Source organism: Protobothrops mucrosquamatus, unplaced genomic scaffold (genome assembly GCF_001527695.2).
Source record: "Protobothrops mucrosquamatus isolate PMUCROS unplaced genomic scaffold, P.Mucros_1.0 scaffold3095, whole genome shotgun sequence".
Taxonomy (NCBI): Eukaryota; Metazoa; Chordata; class Lepidosauria; order Squamata; family Viperidae; genus Protobothrops; species Protobothrops mucrosquamatus.
Window position 1 is genome coordinate 17,963 of NW_015389103.1, and position 19,753 is coordinate 37,715.

General features: G+C 45.6%; 1 protein-coding gene across 4 annotated transcripts in view; it reads left to right on the forward strand.

Moving 5' to 3' along the window:
• Positions 1–19,753, forward strand: part of RIMBP2 (RIMS binding protein 2) — a 39,261-nt gene that overhangs the window by 16,130 nt on the left and 3,378 nt on the right. For 3 of the 4 annotated variants that reach the window (XM_029286205.1, XM_029286206.1, XM_029286207.1), the window contains 10 exons: positions 282–433; positions 1,637–2,095; positions 3,608–3,757; positions 5,562–5,723; positions 10,912–11,029; positions 14,815–14,996; positions 15,500–15,668; positions 16,730–16,833; positions 18,686–18,757; positions 19,609–19,743. In XM_029286205.1, coding sequence (XP_029142038.1) covers positions 282–433; positions 1,637–2,095; positions 3,608–3,757; positions 5,562–5,723; positions 10,912–11,029; positions 14,815–14,996; positions 15,500–15,668; positions 16,730–16,833; positions 18,686–18,757; positions 19,609–19,743 — 1,703 coding nt within the window. Of the gene's footprint in view, positions 1–281; positions 434–1,636; positions 2,096–3,607; positions 3,758–5,561; positions 5,724–8,119; positions 8,831–10,911; positions 11,030–14,814; positions 14,997–15,499; positions 15,669–16,729; positions 16,834–18,685; positions 18,758–19,608; positions 19,744–19,753 lie in introns of all 4 variants that reach the window. The other variant, XM_029286204.1, reaches the window with a different exon arrangement.

Genomic DNA, 19,753 nt, shown 5'->3' on the forward strand with positions numbered 1-19,753 from the left:
AGGAAAGATATTAGAAGATTTGTATGAATCCAGGGATTTAGGAGAGGAAGTAAGATAAACTGGAAGGTCAAGGTAAAGACCTAATAGATCTTCATGGATTGCCAAGAATTTGGTTTGTTAGCAAGAAGAAGCTATAGATATTTTAGGATTTGTCTGAATCCAAGGATTTAGTGAGAGATTAGATCAAAGGAAAGATCTAATTTGTACCACCAAGAATTCGACTTGTTAGCAAGAGGAAGAAAAATAAGAAGCCGTAAGATATGTCTTGTTTTCGATTCCAGGTCCACCAGCTCCACCTCAAGACATTCGAATTCAGGCTGGTCCAGCACCAGGAACTATCTTGGTTTGTTGGGGGCCACCAGTTCTCACCGCAGCGGGGACCTCCAACGGAGCCAATGTGACTGGCTATGGTATTTATGCAAAAAATCAAAGGGTAGGTCGGTACTTAGAGAAACCTGACATAGTTAGATTTTTAAAAATAATCTAAGAATAGTAGCCAAATTAGCTAAACGTGCAGATGCTGAGCATCATCTTAAAAAGAGACATTTATTCTGCTGTGAGCTAGAAAATGGAATTTATTGTCCAATTGTGGCACAAACAGACAGTTTTGGAAAGCAAGGGAACCTTTTGCTTAATTAATTGATTAAGCAATTCTTTACTTAATCAATCCATTGATTCCTAGCTTTTCTTGGACTAAGGAGCCTCAACTAAAAGCTCTTGTTTATTTTTTATTTTTGATGTGCCAATTTTATTTCGTTGTGCAATGAAGCTACCTTTCTTAATTCTGCATAACTCTCATTCTCTTGCTTCGGGCGAGCTGGGTGGGCCTTGTCAAAACGTGATGCCCAGAATTGGATCCAGAACTTGGTGGGGTCAGATCTTGGCCAAAGAGGGTGGAAATTGCATTTCTACGGTGTGAACTGAAATTGCACATTTATTTTGCCTGGTATATCACTCTGCTGACTCCTATTCAGCTGGCAATATCAAGAGTGGTTCTCATTAGTGTTCCTAATGTGAGGGGTCCTTGGTCTCTCTGAGTTTGGTTGTTTTCTTGCAGATGTTTGATTACCCAGTGATGATGTTACCTAGTTGGGTAATGAAACATCTGCAAGAAAACCACCAAGCTCAGAGAGCACCTCCTCTTCCTGTCCACACCCCACTCACTTCTAGCACTGATGATATTACCTAGTTGGGTAATGAAATGTCCTCCTCGTCGTCCTCCTCCTCCTCCTCCTCCTCCTCCTCCTCCTCCTCTCCACATCCCACTCTCTTCTAACACTGATGATATTACCTAGTTGGGTAATGAAATGTCCTTCTCCTCCTCCTCCTCCTCCTCCTCCTCCTCCTCCTCCTCCTCGTCCTCCTCCTCTCCACATCCCACTCTCTTCTAGCACTGATGATATTACCTAGTTGGGTAATGAAATGTCCTTCTCCTCCTCCTCCTCCTCCTCTTCTTCTTCCTCCCCCTCCTTGCAAGCCTCATTCCCTTCCAGCACTGATGATGTTACCTACTTGGGTAATGAAACGTCTCCAAGAAAACCACCAAGCTCAGAGAGCACCCAGGACCCCTCATTTCGACTCTACAAATATTCTCCTTTATTGCTCCTAACGTATTTGCCTCTGTCTCTGCATTTAGGTGGCTGAAGTGATGTTTCCAACTGCAGAGAACACCCCAGTGGCGCTAACCAAAATCCAGAGCCTGGATGCCAGAGAGGTCCTTGTGCGGACACTGTCTGCCCAAGGGGAGTCCATGGACTCGCTGAGCGCTCCCATCCCACCGGACTTACTGGTGCCTCCTCACCCTCAGCCAGCTCCCAAAACCAAGCCATTATCAAGTGCCAGTATCCAAGATACCAAAGAGGAACACTTGTGTCCGCACGGAAAAAGGGACGACTCCTGGGAACAGACCCACGCGGCCTCTCCCATCCACGGACACTCCCTGGAACCTCCCAACTTCCACAGCCCGCTTCACGGGCAGCGGTCACCCTCTCCCAATCGGATCCTTCCACAGCCGCAGGGGGCACCTGTCCCTAACACAGTCGCCAAGGCCATGGCCCGAGAAGCCGCGCAGCGGGTGGCAGCCGAAAGCAACAGGGTGAGCACAGTTGCGGCTTCAGACCCCCGGGGGTGGGTTTCGTTCACTGGAGGGTCAGTTTTCCTCCACTGCAGGCCAGGATTTTTTTTTTGGGGAGGGGGAAAAAAGATTTTGTAGGAATGGGAAGTGTTAGCAAGCTAGAAACATAGAAGGAATGTGTGCTAATTGGGGGCAATGTTGAAGTCCTCGATTCTCAGAACGCTTTATCAAAACTGCTATGGCAGGGGTAGGCAACCTCGGCTCTTTTATGACTCATGGACTTCAACTCCCAGAATTCCTGAGTCAGCATAGCTGGAATTCTGGGAGTTGACGTCCAGGAGTCATAAAAGAGCCGAGGTTGCCTACTCCGATACATACATGCATTCATACACACATACATACATTAATAACCGTGTGCCTAACTTAACCACTGCTGTGATTCACGTAGCAAGAGTGACAAGAACGGTTGTCAAGTGGGGCAAATTTAACAGCTGTTTTCCCTTAGCAACAGAGATTTTGGGCTCAGGTGTGTTTGCACATCGAGGGTGTATCTATACAAAGGTAGGGAATTAACTGAAACCTTGCTCATTATGAATATTCATGTTTACGTCATCTATCACTTATGCATATGCATGGCTTCTTAAGGCCACCCCAGAGGTACAAAACATGAAGAGCAATAGCAATAGACGTATAGACTGAGAATTGAACTGCTGGCAGTCGGCAGAGTTAGCCTGCAATACTGCATTCTAACCACTGGGGAAGGAAAATAAGGGAGGGAGGAAGGAAGGAAGGAAGAAAAGGAAGGAAGGAAGGAAGGAAGGAAGGAAGGAAGGAAGGAAGGAAGGAAGGAAGGAAGAGCAATAGCAATAGCACTTAAACATATAGACAGAGAATTGAACTGCTGGCAGTCGACAGAGTTAGCTTGCAATACTGCATTCTAACCACTGGGGGGGAAGGAAGGAAGGAAGGAAGGAAGGAAGGAAGGAAGGAAGGAAGGAAGGAAGGAAGGAAGGAAGGAAGAGCAATAGCAACAGCACTTAGACCTATATACCACTTCACAGTGCTTTACAGCAGGGGTCCCCAACCCCCGGTCCATGGACCGGTACCGGGCCTCAGCTTGCCAGCAGCCAGTCTGCACAAACAAGGAAAGCCCCATCCGCAGGATGCAGGCAGCATACAAAAACACGCCCCCTCCGGTCCATGGAAAAACCTCTCTCCACGGAACCGGTCCCTGGTGCCCAAAAGGTTGGGGACCTCTGCTCTACAGCCCTCTCTAAGCGGTTTACAGAGTGAGCCTCTTGCCCCCCAAAATCTGGGTCCTCATTTTACCGGCCTCAGAAGGATGGAAGGCTGAATCAACCTTGAGCCGGTGAGAATCGAACTGCCGAACTGCCGAATCCAAATGTTTTATCATCACGTCCTCATTTGACCCTCAACTTCTCTTTAGAAAGCTACAGGTGCCACCTGTATCCCCTTTGCACCCTAGAGAGAATCATTTTTTCTTATTCCATTTTCTCTTCTGGAACCCCATAGATGGAGAGGAGGGCCGCCTTTCCAGAAAGAAGCAACGCGTTGCAGTACGCCAACTCTGATGAGGAAGAAGATGGGTACGACTCGCCCAGGGTCAAACGAAAAGGTGCTTCGGTGGATGAATTTTTGAAGGGCTCCGAACTTGGGAAACAGGTAATGGGCATCTCCTTGGCAATGGGACAAGAGCAAAACCATAGTTCATGTTTTGTGGGTTCACCATATTTTTCCTCTTTAATCTTTTTTCAAGAAAGAGGGACAAAGTTTAGCAGAGGGTGTGCCCCACTACCTGATGCCTACAAATCTAGATCATGAGTGTCTTCCAACATCCATAGTGTCTCCATGGAAGTGGGTAATGGTGATGATATCCCTCGCTATCTACTACCGTTTAGAAGCCCCATTCTTGAAAGTCTTACAAAAATCTCCAGAGATTGATCTGGAATTAGAATCTGATAAATCCCCCTGGACGTTTGGGATCATTTGTTTGGAAGTCTACTTGACCAAGTCATCAAGAACCAAACAAGAAGATCATCAATCTTTCACACTTTGACTGGGTCATGCTTGTGGTTCTAGTGGTGGAGTTGAATCTGTGGGGAACTCCCTCACCAACCGTAGGGTTTGTTGGGCTCAATTTTTGTTTTGAAAGCCTATGTGTAGGCTATCAAAGAGAAGGACCAGAGGGACATGATAGCTGACTTCCATTACTTGAGAGAAGAGGGGATTGACTTATTCTCCAAAACACCAGAGAGCAGGACAAGAAGCAATGGGTGGAAACTCCTCAGAGGGAGCTCCAACCTGGAAATAAGGAGGAATTTCCTGACAGCGAGAATGATTGATCAATGGAATAACGTAGCCTCCAGAAGTTGTGGGTGCTCCATCACTGGAGGCTCTCAAGAAGAGACCGGACAATCACTTGACCACTCTATCGCTAATCAACTTGCCATAGAAAAGGAGGGAGGGGTAGAAAACAAAGGGAGGAAATGGAATGCCAAGAAGCCATTCACAAACAGTGAGAGCCTGCACCACGCCAAGGTCTTTGGCGCAAGTGCTGGACGGAGGAGTGAACTGTTCCCCTAACAAAACGGAGTATTACTATTGGACAGTGTGACCACTCGGTGGCTGGAGGCTTGGGAATCCATTGTTTAGCTAAGCAAGCTTCTGCACAGGAAAACTCAGAGCTGGTTTTGCTTCTTTAGTTCTGAAATGCTGTATCCAACACAGTGCTGGGCTGCATTAACAGAGGGATAGAATCAAGATCACGTGAAGTGTTAATACCACTTTACAAGGCCTTGGTAAGTCCACACTTGGAATACTGCCTCCAGTTTTGGTCACCACGATGTAAAAAAGATGTTGAGACTCTAGAAAGAGTACAGAGAAGAGCAACAAAGATGATTAGAGGACTGGAGGCTAAAGCATATAAGGAACGGCTGCTGGAATTGGGTATGTCTAGTTTAATGTAGAGAAGGACGAGGGGGGACATGATAGCAGCATTCCAGTATCTCAGGGGCTGCCCCAAAGAAGAGGGAGTCAAGCTATTTTCCAAAGCGCCTGAAGCCAGGACAAGAAGCAACGGATGGAAATTAACCAAAGAGAGAAGCAACCTGGAACTAAGGAGAAACTTCCTGACAGTTAGAACAATTAACCAGTGGAACAACCTGCCTCCAGAAGTGGTGAATGCTCCAACACTGGAAGTTTTTAACAAGAGACTGGACAGCCATTTGTCTGAAATGGTATAGGGTTTCCTGCCTGAGCAGGGGGTTGGACTCGATGATCTCCAAGGTCCCTTCCAACTTTATTATAATGATTATTATTATTATTTTGCCTGCTGGGACTTAAATTGTCTTGAGGAATCCTTCTGTTGGGGTCCGCTAGTCGGACTTTTGACAATGAGGTCTGGTGCCTTGAGCAGAGGATTCTGATTCTGTGTTCCATGTTCCCTTTCCCCCTCCCTCTCTCACAGCCCCACTATTGCCACGGGGAGGAATATCACACGGAAAGCAGCCGAGGCTCTGATTTGTCTGACATTATGGAAGAAGATGAGGAAGACTTATATTCAGAGATGCAGCTGGAAGATGGTGGCGGGCGGAGACGTGTTAGCGTAACCTCACATAACACCCTGAAGGTAAAAAGAAACAAGGACCCAAAGGTGCTTTTTTCTTCTTCTTTTTTAAGAGGCCATTGGACTTTCTTTGTTTTTCCTTAAAAACATCTTGCTTCTCATCCAAGAAGCTTCTTCAGTTCTGGGAGAGAGAAAGGAAGGAAGGAACTGTTGTAGGAATGGAGTGGTAAATTGGGGTTATCAAAGGATCTAGATAAGATAATAATAATAATAATAATAATAATAATAATAATAATAATAATAATAATAATAATAGTAGTAGTAGTAGTAGTAGTAGTAGTAGTAGTAGTAATAATACCACCAATAGTAATAGGTGCCTTGGGTGCAATCCCAAAACAACTGGAGCACCACTTGAACACCATTGGCATTGACAAATTCTCCATTAGTCAATTGCAAAAGACGGCCTTACTAGGAACTGCTTCCATCCTGCAACGAGATCTGTAATACCATCAAACATCCACCTCTGCCCATCCCAGGTCCTTGGGAAGGACTCAATAGGCAGACAAAAATGCCAAATCCAGTCTGAACATCTGGCTGACTGTGCGATGATCCATAATAATAATAATAATAATGTTGGAAGGGCCATTGGAGGTCATCTAGTCCAGCCCCCTGCTCAGGTAGGAAACCCTATACCATTTCGGACAAATGGCCGTCCAGTCTCTTCTTAAAAACCTCCAGTGTTGGAGCATTCACCGCTTCTGGAGGCGGGTTGTTCCACTGGTTAATTGTTCTAACTGTCAGGAAGTTTCTCCTTAGTTCTAGGTTGCTTCTCTCCTTGATCAGTTTCCATCCGTTGCTTCTCGTCCTGCCTTCAGGCGCCTTGGAGAATAGCTTGACTCCCTCTTCTTTGGGGTAGCCCCTGAGATATTGGAAGACTGCTATCATGTCCCCCTTTGTCCTTCTCTTTGTTAAACTAGACATACCCAATTCCAGCAACCATTCCTTGTATGTTTTAGCCTCCAGTCCCCTAATCATCTTTGTTGCTCTTCTCTGTACTCTTTCTAGGGTCTCAACATCTTTTTTACATCGTGGTGACCAAAACTGGATGCAGTATTCCAAGTGTGGCCTTACCAAGGCATTGTAAAGTGGTATTAACACTTCACGTGATCTTGATTCTATCCCTCTGTTAATGCAGTTTTAGCACTGTGTTGGCCTTTTTGGCAGCTGCAGCACACGGCTGGCTCCTATTTAAGGGATTGTCCACTAGGACTCCGAGGTCCCTCTCACAGTTGCTACTATTGAGCAAGGTACCCCCTATACTATACCTGTGCATTTGGTTTTTCTTGCCTAAATGTAGAACCTTGCTTTTTTCACCATTGAATTTCATTTTGTTAGATAGTGCCCCGTGTTCAAGTCTTTGCGTTTTGGAGTCTTCAAGAGGGTGAAAATTCACATGGCGTCTCTAGCCTTGTATTTTGCCAATGCTTCCTAGACTGTTGACCTCTTCTTTAAACATCGACGAACTTTCCTGTGGAATTTAGATGTTTTGTGCCTTTTAGTACAGGGGTCCCCAACCCCCCGTCCATGGACCAGTACCGGGCCGCGGCATGCCAGCAACCGGTCCGTACAAACAAGCAAAGCCCCATCCATGGGATGCAGGCAGCACATAAAACCACGCACTCTCACAGCCCCTAAAGAAAAAAAACACCTCTTGCTCTTTTAATAAATAGTGAAGAGATTTTGTACTGAACAAATACAGGGTACTAACATTCGGAGAGAGAAGTAGTAGCGGGTTTTGAGACATGATTTTCTATGTAGGGTCAACTACTCATGTTCTGTATGCCTGGCCAAGTTCTTCTCTTGACTGTAGTAAAAGATGCTTGCTAAACTTGACATCTCGCCCAATAGACATGCTAGGACAGCTGTTCTAATCATCTGTTTTATTTTCACAGATTCCCATTCAAAGCATGACATAGTTCTTCACCTGAATAAGAGCCGCATGCTTTCAGCTCACCATTGCTCTACAACTAATTCTGTCTTTATTTTTTTTCCTTCTTTCCTTTCCTTTCCTTTCCTTCCCTTCCCTTCCCTTCCCTTCCCTTCCCTTCCCTTTCCTTCCCTTCCCTTCCCTTTCCTTCCCTTCCCTTCCCTTTCCTTTCCTTTCCTTCCCTTCCCTTTCCTTCCCTTCATCTCCCTTCTCCATTCATTCCTTTCCTTCCCTTCCCTCTCTCTTTTTAAAAATTGCACACTGTTTGTTCTCCTTGACTTTTCTTTCTTTCTTTCTTTCTTTCTTTCTTTCTTTCTTTCTTTCTTTCTTTCTTTCCTTCCTTCCTTCCTTCCTTCCTTCCTTCCTTCCTTCTCTCTCTCTCTCTCTCTCTCTCTCTCTCTCTCTCTCTCTCTCTCTCTCTCTCTCTCTCTCTCTCTTTCTTTCTTTCTTTCTTTCTTGGTGACTCTTAAAGGAATGCTATCAGCATAAAGCCACTGAAACAGCTTTCCCGGACCCTCCCAATTTTGCCCGCCAACGTAAAAAACTGTTCAGTATCCCGGAAGTCGCTGAAGAGGACGGCGATCCCTCCGAACGTTTCCACAAGCGGGGCTCACGGCGGCCCCACCAGACACGAAGCACCCTCGCTAGAGAGGGTAGATCCATCAAGGCCTACCCTCCAGACCATCCTCCCTTCTGGCACCCCACCAAGTCACAGAGTATGGAGGACCCCGAAGAACGAGGCTGTAGATCCAGCAGGTCTTCCATCCGAAGTCCAGACAGTGGCTTGGACTGTGGCAGCGAAGAAGAAGAATCACGTTTTAATGTTCTCCCCGTGCAGGAGACCCTCGCTGCCCCTATGTCCCCCGCCAGTTGTCGGGATGATGACAGCTCTTCTTTATCCTCACGGCCGCTCTTGGCCCGTCGGAAGACCCTGGTGCGGCAGAGCAGCGTTGAAGAAGACTTTGGAGACCCCATCCAGCTCTTTGTGGACTCTCCGAAGCAGGAGGACTTTCCAGCTTGTTACAAGAGGAAGCCCGAACATCAGAGATGTTGTAGAGCAGAACACTTGGCCCACGAAGATGCTCAAGGAGACTGGAGTAGTAGCCCCTTGGTAGAGAACGAAGCGAGACTAACTCCTCTTCCGTTTTCAAAGCAGCCCAACCAAAAGTCTGAAGCCCCACCGGTGTGTTGCAGTCCGAACTTCCTTCTAACATCTTGCCTGCCAAATCACTTCCTTTATTTTAAAACAAAAAAATCTTCATTTCTCTCTTTCCGTTTTGAGTTCTTCTCTCCCATGTGCACGTGACTCCTCGCTCTTTTTTTCCCCCCTTCCCATTCTTTCTTCTCCACTTCCCAACGATTAGCTTTCCATCTTAATCTGCATTGCTTCATCAGCTTCCTAAAACTTCCCCTGGTTTTCTTTTTTTTCCTTTTTTTGTGCCTTGCTAAAATAAATAAAGATTAAAATGAGATTAACTTGCTTGTTGGTCCGTTATGATTTCATTGCTCCCCACAGGCCACGAATAAATATCTAAATAAATAAATAAAATTTAAAACACCTGCCTTTCCCCCCGTTTCTTTCTTTAAAAGGACAACTGAAACGATGTTTTAATTAAGGGTTAGCTGAACTGCCATTGTCCTGACATTTTGGGATTGTTCTTTAATTTTATTTCTCTCGTTTCCCCTTCTTTATATTTGTGCTCTGATCTTGCTTCGTAGAATAGAACCATGTATGTATAATTTGGTGCATACCGTCCGCAACGACAACAAAACACACACAGCCAAACAATGAATGTATTTCCGTTCCCTTCCCTTCTCCCTTTCAAATGTCTGCTTTGAATATCTTTTTATTTTTAGTTTGGTTTTATTTTTAACCTCATTCCAGATTTTCAAGGATGAACTTTCTCGCCAATCCTTGGGGTTGCTCCAGCGTCTATGGCGGACCATACGCTTCTTTAAATTCCCGCTTTATTTTTTCCACTCCTGCTTGTTTCTTTTCTTTTCTTTTTTTCTTTTCCTTTCTGTTGAACAAAATCAGAAATCGTCTCTTGTTGCCTTTGAAGTTGCAAACTCTTAACTCTCTCAGCAGGCAGGAAGACCACCGCCCACTGCCCAGGTTTAAGCCTCTTTTTTCAGGCGACGGAAAGACTCGGACCGTTGAGACCTAGAGGGACGTTGTGTCTTGCTTAAGGAAGCTGATTCTCTCCGATTTATCCAGATCGTGGTTTGCTCCCGGTGTAGCAAACTTAGACTAGATGCTCCAATTATTCCGCTCTGCAATGATAAGGAGATCCGGCGGTCCATTGTTGCGAATCCAGGTCCTTCTCAGATTTCTTCTTCTTTTCAAAATTGTCCATCGACCAAACTGAGGCTCAGCTCTTTTCATTTTCCCCCACCGATCGTTGGTCCTTGCAAATGCCCTTCTCCTGAAAGCCCTTGAGAGAATTTGGAAAAGGCTCTTTACCAATTTAAAAAAAAAACCAAGTTGGGAAGGCGGCAGGGAAGTAAACAGATAGAGGCAAGACGTTGTAGGCAAAGGATGGCAAATATTCTGCAAGTAGGACAGGCTAAAGTACTCCGGAAAAGCCGATACACCTACCAGCTCATCCGGTTTTCCTAGTTCCGAGGAACGGCCACATTCTCAACAAAGAGGAGGTCCAAAAGACGCAACCACAAAGGCAAAAGAAAACTTTTAATTCTCCTTTTTTTTTTTGGTTTGAACGTGTGACTGTTGTCTGCCAAATACGTGCCATGTCCGGATGCCAAATTTTTTTCCGTCTCTCCGTCTTTCTTTCTTTCTTTCTTTCTTTCTTTCTTTCTTTCTTTCTTTCTTTCTTTCTTTCTTTCTTTCTTTCTTTCTTTCTTTCTTCTTTCTCTCTCTCTCTCTCTCTCTCTCTCTCTCTCTCTCTCTCTCTCTCTCCCCCTTCCCCCTCTCTCTCTTTCTTTCTTTCTCTCTCTCTCTCTCTCTCTCTGTGATTTTTTTTCCCTCAGGTTTAATGGCATCTGTCTCCCCCACCCCCTTTTTTTTCCTCCCTTTTTCTTTTTCAGCTAACCTTTCAGTTAAAAAAGAAAAGTTTAGTTGCCTTTAGAATGCACGTTTTCGGAGAACGGTTTATTTGATATTTTTCCGTGCAATTGTGTACTCTCCCTTGTTGCCTCTCGCACCTTCTACGGGGCAGTTGTGTAGCTTTTAAACAATCTTTCTCTTCTCCCCTCCCCTCCCCCCTCCCTCCTCTTTTATTTCCTGTTGGTTTGGACCTTCAGCTCTTAAGTAACCCGATGTCGTCCAGGCGACCAGACCGAGGAGAGCATCCAGGTCAAAGGTTATCTCGTGACACTTCAGGTCCTCGAAGGTCGCGTCCCAGTCTGGTCCCTTCTATGGGTGAGTTGGCGAAGATCCATTGGCCTGGTTGGTTGAGGGGTTACCAATTTCAGAAGAGAAGGTTCATTCTGAATCACCTGCTTTGAGGCAATGGAGGGGAACATTCAAAAGGAACAAACAAGCCATAGGCACATAGACATTGACAACATCTATAGACTATGCCAAAAAGACAATCGACTAGCCCAGAGGTCTTCAAACCTGGCCCTTTTATGACTTGTGGACTTCAACTCCCAGAATTCCTCAGCCAGCCTGAGCAAATTGGAGGTAGACAAGGGTCAATTGAATTCAAGGTGGGCTGGATTTAGATCTCTTAGGGGCACGAAGGGATTCGAGACACATTTGACCCCTACCTAGGGCTCAGCCTGGTCATCTCCTACATGAGAACTGTTTCTATCTGCACTTCCATGTTGGTCAAAAGAGAGGAGCACTCTTGTGAATTGGTTTCAGGAGAGATTGGAATAAGATCACCCCTTCTCCTCATCCAAGGTTGCATTAAGGTGCTCCTTCAGCTTGTGGAGAAGAGCAGACAAAGTTGGCGGGCAGAGTTAAACTTGTCATCAGCTTAGAGTTGTTGTGTTCCCACAAACTCTCCAAGACCAACCCTTTCAAAATTCCGTTGACCCTTACCTGGCGCCAATTTGGTCTCGAACGTTAGTTGGCCTTATTAATGTCAGTCACAAAGAATCAGGACCACCAGTTAAGTTGCAGCATAGTTGAAGTTTTGAAGCCTGTCAACAAGAATCTGGTCAACCCACATTTTAGTAAGTGATGATTGCAAGGAAGGAAGGCAAGCTGAAAAAAATGGCTGTGACCAATTGTCATAGTTTTATTAACACGGGACTTGACAAATGGTTAGCACGCACAATATGAGCAAGTACATCGAGTTTGTTCACCCTTGCTTACGTCAAGGGTCAGCTGACACTTCTCCTTTGTGCAAAGTCACATAATTAGAAATGACTTTAAATAGTTCAAACTTCACACCTTTTTTTGCGGGTGATTTAAATATCCGCCTTATTTTTAACACTTCCGTAGAAGGAGAATCCAGCATGGAATATGGCTGGTGCTGATGAGGGACAATTTTATTCACTTCTCGTTAAAAGAAATGACCAAATAGGTCTGAATACAGGATGAATTGATGTGAGGTTTAAAGGAAAACAAGAGACATATAGGTGGTCCTTGACTTAACGACAATTGGGATTGAAAAATTGGTCATTAAGCAGTGTGGAGGTTAATTAGGCTTCATAGGACTACCCCTGATTTTATGACCTTTTTGGCCACTGCCATTAAGGGGATCGCCTTGGTTGTTAAGCAAGACAGCACGTGATTGCAACTTGCTTCTTTTCCTGCAGGCTTCCCCGTTGACTCTGCTTGTTGGAAGCAACTGGGAAGGTCTCAAATGGCGATCACGTGACCCCAGGAGACTGCAACCATTGTAAATATGAGCTGGTTGCCAAGTGCCTGGATTGTGATCATGTGACAGTGGGGACCGCTGTGACGGTCTTAAGTTCCTTTTTTCAGTGCCATCATAAATTTAAACAATCCCTCCTTCCCTTCCTTCCTTTTCATTGCCCTCCCTCCCTCCCTCCCTCCTTTCCTTCCTTCCTTCCTTCTCATTCCCCCTTTCCTCCCTCACCTACATCCATCCATTCCCAACTCCTTCCTTCCTTCCTTCCTCCCTCCCTCCCCTGCATCCATCCATTCCCAACTCCNCCTCCCTCCCTCCTTTCCTTCCTCCCTTCCTTCCTTCCTTCCTTCCTTCCTTCCTTCCTTCCTTCCTTCCTTCCTTCCTTCCTTCCTTCCTTCTGGAAATGTATGATTGGAGCAGTGGTGTGGCCAGGACATCCAATCACTTGGAACTGACCCATTAGCAGGTTGGGTGATGCTGTTTTGTTTCAGCTTCAACCAAGGAACAAGCTAGGATCAAAATCCACATGCAAGTCTGCAGTGTCATCTAGTGGCAGACCCCAGCATTTATTGTGACACTAGTTTAAGGGGGAAGAAAGCACAACCTCTCTTTAAACCAGGATTTGCCTTGTAAGATAAGCAACCAACTGTTTTTCGCTTCAAACCCTAAGCCTGCATCTCTAAGTGACTTTTCTTGGGTGTAAGTCTCATAAAGGGGCTTTGGGGCATTGTAGACCAGGTGGCAGGAGATTTTGCGATATCTGTGTTTGTGTGTGTGTGTGTGTGTGTGTGTGTGTGTGTGTGTGTGTGTGTGTGTAGATATACAGTATCTAGAAAATGGAAGAACAATCAAAGCCCTTTCTGAAGAGGATCGAATACCTGGCCTCTAAACCAGTGTTCGTCAACTTTACTAAGATGTTTGGACTTCAACTCCCAGAATTCCCCAGGGATTCCCCGGCTTCTCTAGAGAATAGACACTATGGTTGCCGGCACTCAGTGGATTGGTTTATCCAATGTTCTAAAATCCATGTTTTTTCAACCACGACATCCTTAAGAAGCGTGGTCTTCAACTCCCAGAATTCCCCAACCAGTATGGCTGCTGTCTGGGGGGGATTCTGGGAGTTGAAGTCCACACATCTTTAGGGTGGAGCAACATTGTTCTAAACGTCTCTTCATCAATGCACGCCAGTTGGCAAGGGCCTACATTTTGATCGCACGGATGTGCAGATGTTACCACAATAGTAAGTCTGAGGCGAAGGGATAGAATTAGAATGGTGGGCATATCTTCAGTTACAGTCAAGATATTGGAAAGACAAAAAAGAGTTGGGTATAAAAATAGAGTCAACAGGGCTGGACAAAATACTATTAGGAACTGAGGACAAAATGATTAAAAAACTATATCATTATCTGTTAGATCAGGCAATGTATGAGGAACAGGTGAAAGAAACCATGTTAACATGGAGCAGGGATCTTGGTCTTAATTTTGATCTGCACATCTGGCAAGAACTATGGGTAAGAAATAGGAAGCTTACCTTGGCCACCTCCTACAAAGAAAATCTCTACAAAATGTTCTATAGATGGCATCTCCCACCCACAAGGTTAGCCAAAATGGGTCCAAATTACTCATCTACATGCTGGAAATGCAAATTGGCAACAGGGACCTATTACCATATGTGGTGGGAGTGCTCAAAAGCTTGTGACTTCTGGAATAAGATAAAAAAAATGGCTGGAAGAAATATTAAAGATAGAGATAGAGCTAAAACCAGAACTTTTCCTATTAGGCATAACTACACGGAAATACGAGAAAGCGACATTTTATCTGATGTTACATATTCTCACTGCTGCTAGATTGACGTACGCACAAAATTGGAGGAATAAAGAAACTCCATCAGAAGACGAGATTCTATACAAAATATTATCGTGTGCCGATATGGACAGGTTCACGATGGAAATGAAGGACAAGACTGAGTTAGATTATTTTGAAATCTGGGACAAATTCTATTACTGGTGTGAATCAAAGAGGACTGTCCGGGTTATAATCTAGTGTTAAGATAGAAATATATATAATTGTATGTTAGTAACTAGAGAAATGAATTAGATATTGTATAAAAAAGTATGTACAGTATGTATATATAGAGATAAAGAATTATATGTAAGAAGAGGATCAAATTGTCAGAAATACTTATACTGGAATGTTACGTTATGTCCACTTTTTTTTTTTAAACTGTATTATAAATAAAAAACTTTTTTTAAAAAAAATAGTAAGTCTGAGGACCTAACTCCAAATCACTAAACATACGGTTGTTAAGTTGAGGATCACTCAGAATGACTCTGACCTCCGTATAACCAATTTTCCGATCCCAACATTCCTGCTTTTCCAGATGGGTACGGTACTCACGACCGTCTGTCGCCGGAGATTTACGAAGAATCGGAAACTGATCCCGGAGCAGAAGAGATGGCCCCGCGCATCTTTGTCGCCCTCTTTGATTACGATCCACTGACCATGTCTCCAAACCCCGATGCGACAGAAGAACTGCCGTTTAAAGAAGGACAGATTATCAAGGTAGGGTTGACGAAATATAAAGGTAGTCCGTTGGTAGACCAACGTTCGTTTAGCGACGTTTGAACTAACGACGGCACTGAAAACAGTGATCGCTTTTCACACTTTATGACGGTTGCGGCCTCCTCACGGTCACGTGATCCAAATTCAGATCCTTCGGCAACTGACTCCTATTTATGATGGTCGCAGCGTCCCAGGGGTCACGTGGTCTCACCTTTTGCGAACTTCTGACAATGGGGAAGTCGGATTCACTTCACAACCGCGTCACTCGTTTAACAACTGGAGCGATTCACTTAAAACAGCCGTGGTGAGAAAAGTCGTAAAATGAGGCAAAACTCACTTAACGACCGTCCTGCTTAGCCATGGAAATTTTGGGTGCCATTTTGGTGGCTAGGTTGAGGGCTACCTGTGCACGATGGATGGGAGCTAAATCACGGTTATCCTTTGCAAGTTCTAACCGGTGATCCTTGGATTCTTTTCCGTGTCGTCTCTTTTCTCCATCTCAGGTTTACGGAGACAAAGATGCTGATGGGTTTTATCGGGGGGAAACGTGTGCGAGGCTGGGCCTTATCCCTTGCAACATGGTTTCCGAAATCCAAGCGGATGACGCAGAAATGATGGACCATCTTCTGAGGCAAGGCTTTCTCCCTCTGAACACCCCTATCGAGAAACTTGGTAAGTGTGGACCGCCACCTGTGGACATGTATGGGACTCGTGGCTGGATTGCGTTCATTTTGGAAGCTTTTGGAAGGTTCTCCATGTTTTCGGATCTGGCCTCCTCTAAGTTGCGTTCCCACAACATGTTTAACTAGGAGAGTTCGTTTTGAATGCAGTTAGAACCTAGAGCAGTGGCTTGCTCAGTAATGCCAGGTCAACAATAAAGCAATAAACAGTATCCATACTGAGGGACTACTTAGAAGGAAGCAACACTCCCACCGACACTGACCGAGTGAACCACTTGCATATAAATGGAGAGTAGAGCCCTCTCCCTCCTAGCACTGATGAAGTTGCCTAGTTGGGTCATGAAATGTCTGCAAGGAAACCACCAAGCTCAGAGAGCACCAAGGACCCCACAGTCCTCCTCCTCCTTTCCTTTCCTTCCTTCTCATTCCTATCCCTCCTTCCCTTCCTTTCCTTCCTTCTTTCCTTCCCTCCTTCTCATTCCCCTCTCTTCCCCTTCCTTCCTTCTTTTCTCCTTCCATCCTTCCCTCCCCCTCCTTCCTTTCTTCCTTCCCTTTTCCTTCCTTCCTTTCTTCCTTCTTTCCTTCTCATTCCCATCCCTCCTTTCCTTCCTTTCTTCCTTCTCATTCCTATCCCTCCATCCCTTCCTTTCCTTCCTTCTTTCCCTCCTTTCATTCCTTCTTTTCTTCCCTCCTTCCTTCCTTCTTCTCATTCCCCTCTGCCCCTCCCTCCCTTCTTTTCTCCTTCCATCTTTCCCTCCCTCCTTCCTTTCTTCCTTCCCTTTATCTTCCTTCCTTCCTTCCTTCCTTCCTTCCTTCCTTCCTTCCTTCCTTCCTTCCTTCCTTCCTTCCTTCCTTCCTTCCTTCCCTCCTCCACTTCCTCCTCCTCCATTCCACAAACCCCACTCCCTTCTAGCACTGATGATGTTCCCCATTTGGGTCATGAAACGTCAGCATGAAAACAACCAAACCCAAACCACCAAGGGCTTTACAATGAATGGCTTGTTGTATGCTTAAAAACAGTTGCAATTGCTTTCTCTCTTTGGGTTGGAACAGAAAGAAACAGAAGAAGCAGCCGTCCGCCTGGGTCAGCCACAAGAAGAATGGTTGCGTTATATGACTACGATCCAAGAGAAAGCTCTCCTAATGTTGACGTGGAGGTATTGTGGTCATGGACACAAATCCAAAACATTTTGTTTTGTAATTAAAAACCGCGGGAAATGTGGCCCCAGCATCCAATTAGGGGACAAAATGGCTCGGTTGAAAAGTATGGCAGGAGTTTCTGTCTGCCCAGAAACTTCTCCTGGACCTCTGTCCACTTAGAACATAGAATCATGCAGCTGGAAGGGACCTCAAAGGTCTTCTAGTCCATCTCCCCGCTCAAGGTAGGAGACCTTTTGCCATCCCAGTCAAATGTCCCAAAGGGGCTTTTTTCCAGGAGGCCACTGGACTTTCTTGTTTTTCTTTGAAGACGTTTCGCTTCTCATCCCAGAAGCTTCTTCAGCTCGGACTGGATGGTGGGGAATGGAAGGATTTATACTCCTTGCAGACAGCTGGTCACTTGCCTTCTTTTAGAGAGTCCTTGAGGCCACTTGGAGGTTTACCTGTCTCTTCAGGATCACCTGAGTGGTGCAGATGGGTGTGGAGCCTTTTTGGAACTGCTGAAAGGACGGTGTTGTGGAAGCTATGCTTTCTGTGGGATGTTATCTGCCCCGTGTCTCTTCATTGTTGAAGACGGGCCAGGCTGTTGGGGATGAGTCTGTGTTGTCTGCATCTCAAACTTGAAGCGCAGATGGTCCCTGTGGTCTTCATTTTTTTTTTCTTCTGCAAATCCATTCATGCTCCCGCACCGTCCGAAGAGCGTTCATCCCAAAGTGCATAGCTAAATGTCCATGGAGGTTCTCAGTCATCCAGGTCACGGTTGTCCCAAAGGTGCTTTTTCTTTATTTTTCTTTGAAGGTGAAAAACCAAAAATAAGGGAGTCCAGTTGCCTCTTGAAAAAGCATCTTTAGGATGACCATGACCTGGATCAGGGCTTTTCAACCTTTTCACCCATTGTGCCACTTTTAGGATATGGCAACATCCGAGTACCACCAGTCGCCTAGCAAGGTGTCAAAAACTTAATGACCAAAAACAAAAAAAAAGGAAAAAAGTGATAAAGTACAGGTAGTCCTCGACTTACAACAGTTCGCTTAGTGACTGTTCGAAGTTACAATGGCACTGAAAAAAGTGCCCCCCAAGCCACAGCCGAGCAAGACACACCTGCCTGCCCACCCGGCCGCGCTCTTCCTCCTGTCCAAGGTTTTCATTGTTGTGAGCATTTCTGTTGAGGATTGGCAGCGGGGGTGGGGTGGGGGGGTGTTTGGTTTTTATTCCCCCCTTCTGCTGGGTGGTTGCAGCAGGTTTTGGTCCCTTCACATGACCCTGGGACACTGTGACCGTCATAATTATGAATCAGTGGCCAAGCATCTGAATGTAAATCACAAGACCCTGGAGATGCTGCAACATTCCAGCTGATCGGCGCTTCTTCTGGGCTCAGCAGAAGCACCAGGATCAGCGCCGAGCTCCAGCTGGAGCCTGGCGCTGATCCTGGCGCTTCCACTGAGCCCTGACAGCCGCAAAGAAGCGCCGATCAGCTGGAAAGCGGCACTGATCCTGGCGCTTCCGCTGAGCCCTGACAGCCCTGCAGCTCCAGCCATCTCTCGCTCAGGCTTGTGCGGTGCTGCCACCGGTTCAGCTCATTCCCTTCCCCCGCTACCACTTTTCTAGGATGGTCGTGTACCATCTGCCAGGTGCCAATGTACCACAGGTGGTACCCGTACCACTGGTTGAAAAGCCCTGACCTGGATGACTGAGAATCTCTATAGACATCCCAGTCAAAAGGTTGTCTGGTCCAAATTTTTAAACGTGGGAGGGAGTCCTCAGTGCAAAAAAAATTAAGAAACCCTGGAATAAGGGCATTTAGAAACGGGATCCTGAGAAAGTGATGTGTTTTTTTTATCATTTCTGCAGGCTGAGCTCACATTTTGTACTGGAGACATTATTACTGTCTTTGGAGAAATTGACGAAGATGGTTTTTATTATGTAAGTGCTTTATCTATGCTCCTCCCCTGATCTGTATTAATGGGGTGCAAAAACCTTTTGGGTGACAACCAGGAACCTGGAGGAAGGGTGTCCCTCAAGAAGGATGGTGAGTCAAGAATGATCTTTAGGTTTTTTTTCTTGACTCCCATAATCTAGTGTCCTTCAACTCTTGGTCATGGGGATAAGAATCTGCTTTAGCTTTCAACGTCTTCCAATGTCTACCTTGCCATAACTTGAATCAATGCATTGGGGAGACTTCTGAAGCAGCATTTGAGAACCTGAAGATAGGTGGACCTCAAAAGTCCCCAGCCAGCCAGGAGTTGAAATCCACCATTCTGGAAGTCCACCTATTTTGAAGTCACCACGGTTGAGAAATGTTGTTCTAAAGGCTCCTTGTTTGTTGACTCCCTTAAGCTAGTGTCCTTCAACTCTTGGTCATGGGGATAAGAATCTGCTTTAGCTTTCAACGTCTTCCAATGTCTACCTTGCCATAACTTGAATCAATGCATTGGGGGGACTTCTAAAGCAGCGTTTGAGAACCTGAAGATAGGTGGACCTCAACTCCCAGAAGTCCCCAGCCAGCCAGGAGTTGAAATCCACCATTCTGGAAGTCCACCTATTTTGAGGTCACCACGGTTGAGAAATGTTGTTCTAAAGCAGGGGTAGTCAACCTTGGCTCTTTTATGACTCGTGGACTTCAACTCCCAGAATTCCTGAGCCAGCTAAGCTTAGCTGGCTCAGGAATTCTGGGAGTTGAAGTCCACGAGTCATAAAAGAGCCAAGGTTGACGACCCCTGTTCTAAAGGCTCCTTGTTTGTTCATTAATTTCCCCTTCCATTTCCACGTTTCAGGGGGAACTTAACAACCAGATGGGTCTTGTTCCTTCGAATTTTCTTGAAGAAGTGCCTGATGACGTAGAAGTTTATTTATCCGACGCTCCCTCGCGATACCCTCAAGACGCACCCATTCGTACAAAAGCGAAAAGGGTAAGCAAGT